General features: G+C 65.6%; 1 protein-coding gene across 1 annotated transcript in view; it reads left to right on the forward strand.

The window, feature by feature from the left end:
* The window catches only part of SBF1 (SET binding factor 1), a gene marked incomplete at both ends in the record, with an annotated part of 40,963 nt that overhangs the window by 29,000 nt on the left and 9,729 nt on the right, over window positions 1-2,234 (forward strand). Inside the window, 2 exons of the mRNA XM_017739381.1 lie at window positions 284-411; window positions 815-990. Of these exons, the coding sequence (XP_017594870.1) occupies window positions 284-411; window positions 815-990 (304 nt within the window). The remainder of the gene's footprint in view (window positions 1-283; window positions 412-814; window positions 991-2,234) is intronic.

The following is a 2,234-nucleotide window of genomic DNA, read 5'->3' on the forward strand; positions in this document are numbered from 1 at the left end:
GGTCAGTGATCCCTGGGGAGGAGGGTCAGTGATCCCTGGGGAGCAGGGTCAGTGATCCCTGGGGAGCAGGGAGCTGGTCAGTGATCCCTGGGGAGCAGGGAGCTGGTCAGTGATCCCTGGGGAGGAGGGGGCTGGTCAGTGATCCCTGGGGAGCAGGGGTTGGTTGTTCCTGGCCGCTGTGTCCCATGGACTCTTCCATGGTGGGACAAGACACCGGGGGTGGCCTGGCCCTGCCTGGGGCCGAGGCGGGCATGGAACTGACCCGTTGCTGTCCCGTGTCCAGTGGGGGAGCAGGTGGTGATCCGGTCCTTCCCCATCGCCTCGCTGACCAAAGAGAAGAAGATCAGTATCCAGGCCCAGGCGGATCAGTTCATCCAGGAGGGATTGCAGCTGCGCTCCTGCACATTCCAGGTGGGACCCCGTGCTGGGAGAGAGCTCCCAAGCCTGCTGAGCATGGGGACACCCAGGAGCAGGAGTGGAGACTCCAGGAGGAAAGGGAATGGGACACGGGAAAGGGGACAGGGGAAAGGGAACGGGGATGCAGGGAGAGGCAGGGCAGCCTCCCAGGCCAGGCTCTGCTCATGGGGCTCCTGGCCAGATCCAAGCTCTGCCCTGATCCATGGGAAGGGCCGTCCCCTGCCCTGTGCCCGTGGTGCTCCGCGATGGATCCAAGCTCTGCCCTGATCCATGGGAAGGGCCGTCCCCTGCCCTGTGCCCATGGTGCTCCGCGATGGATCCAAGCTCTGCCCTGATCCATGGGAAGGGCCGTCCCCTGCCCTGACCCCGCTGTGACCCCTTGGCCGTGCCCCACCAGCTGCTGAAGATCGCCTTTGATGAGGAGGTGGCCTCGGACAGCGCCGAGATCTTCCGGAAGCACCTGCACAAGCTGCGCTACCCCCAGCACGTGCGCGGCACCTTCGCCTTCACCGTGGGCCAGTCCCCCAAGCAGGCCATGCAGCCCAAGGCCAAGGAGAAGAACCCCTCGCTCAGGTACCTGCGCCACGAGAGGGATCACACCTGGATGCACCTCATCCTCTGGGACACCCTCCTGTCCCTGCTCCGTCAGAGCCACCAGGACACAGGGACTGAGCCCTCCTGGCCCAGACCCGTCCTGTGCAGGGTTTCCATCGCTGGAGGTCAGAGAATCCTGACAACGAGTCCCAGCCTTCCCAGCACTGCCCCTGTCCCCAAGTGCCACATCCACAGGGTGTTAAATCCCTGCAGGGATGGGGACTCCCCCCTGTGCCAGGGATGGGCAGCCCTTTCCACGAGGGAATTCCCCAACACCCACCCTGCCCCTACCCTGGCCCAGCCTGAGGCCGTTCCCTCTCTCCTGTCCCTGTTCCCTGGGAGCAGAGCCCGACCCCCCCGGCTGCCCCCTCCTGTCAGGGACTTGTGCAGACCAAAGAGCTGCAGGTGTCCCTTGTCCTGCAGTGTCCCCAGCCCCACACGGTCACACTGGGAAGGACGGGTCACACTGGGAAGTGGGAGTTGGCTGCACTGGCATCCCCTGGCCAAGGAGGTGTCCCACAGGAGAGGTTCCAGTGGCCTGGGTGGCTCAGGGACACGGTGCTGCAGTGCTGGGTGACCTGGGGACATGGTGCTCCTGCTCTGGGTGACTTGAGGACACTGTTCTTGCACAGGGTGTCTCAGTGCTGCAGCACTGGGTGATGTGGGGACATTGTCCTGCAGTGCTGGGTGACCTGGGGACATGGCCCTGCAGTGCTGGGTGACTCAGGGACACAGTCCTGCAGTGCTGGGTGACTTAGGGATGCAGTGCTGCAGTGCTGGGTGACTCGGGGACATGGTCCTGCAGCACCGGCTGCAGCCCTGAGCCCTGCCTGGGCTGGCACCGGCCCTGCCATGGATCCCCTGGGCCCTGTGGCTGATCCCCTGGTCCCTGCCATGGGTCCCTGTCCCCTGCTGTGGTTTGGAGCCCTCCTCCCCTGCGATGGGCGGGATCTCTGCCTGTAGCAGCTCCGATGCGGAGGAGGCCGGGTCCCCTTGGATCTGGAGGCTGCTCCCCCTGGCTGCCTCATCCCTCCTCCCCTGACACCCCAAATCCCTTGGGAATGGCGGGTGCTGGGGCTCCCGCAGGGCCAAGGTGCTGGCAGGCGACACATCCATCCCCTCCCGTGTGCCAGCGACCTCCTGGGGCGGGTGTGCCCCGGCTCTGGCTCCGTGGCTGACAGCGTTGTCCCCGTGCCCCCAGGACGCTGTCCAAGACCCTGGTG

This window comes from Corvus brachyrhynchos, unplaced genomic scaffold (assembly GCF_000691975.1).
Source record: "Corvus brachyrhynchos isolate BGI_N302 unplaced genomic scaffold, ASM69197v1 scaffold197, whole genome shotgun sequence".
Lineage (NCBI taxonomy): Eukaryota > Metazoa > Chordata > Aves > Passeriformes > Corvidae > Corvus > Corvus brachyrhynchos.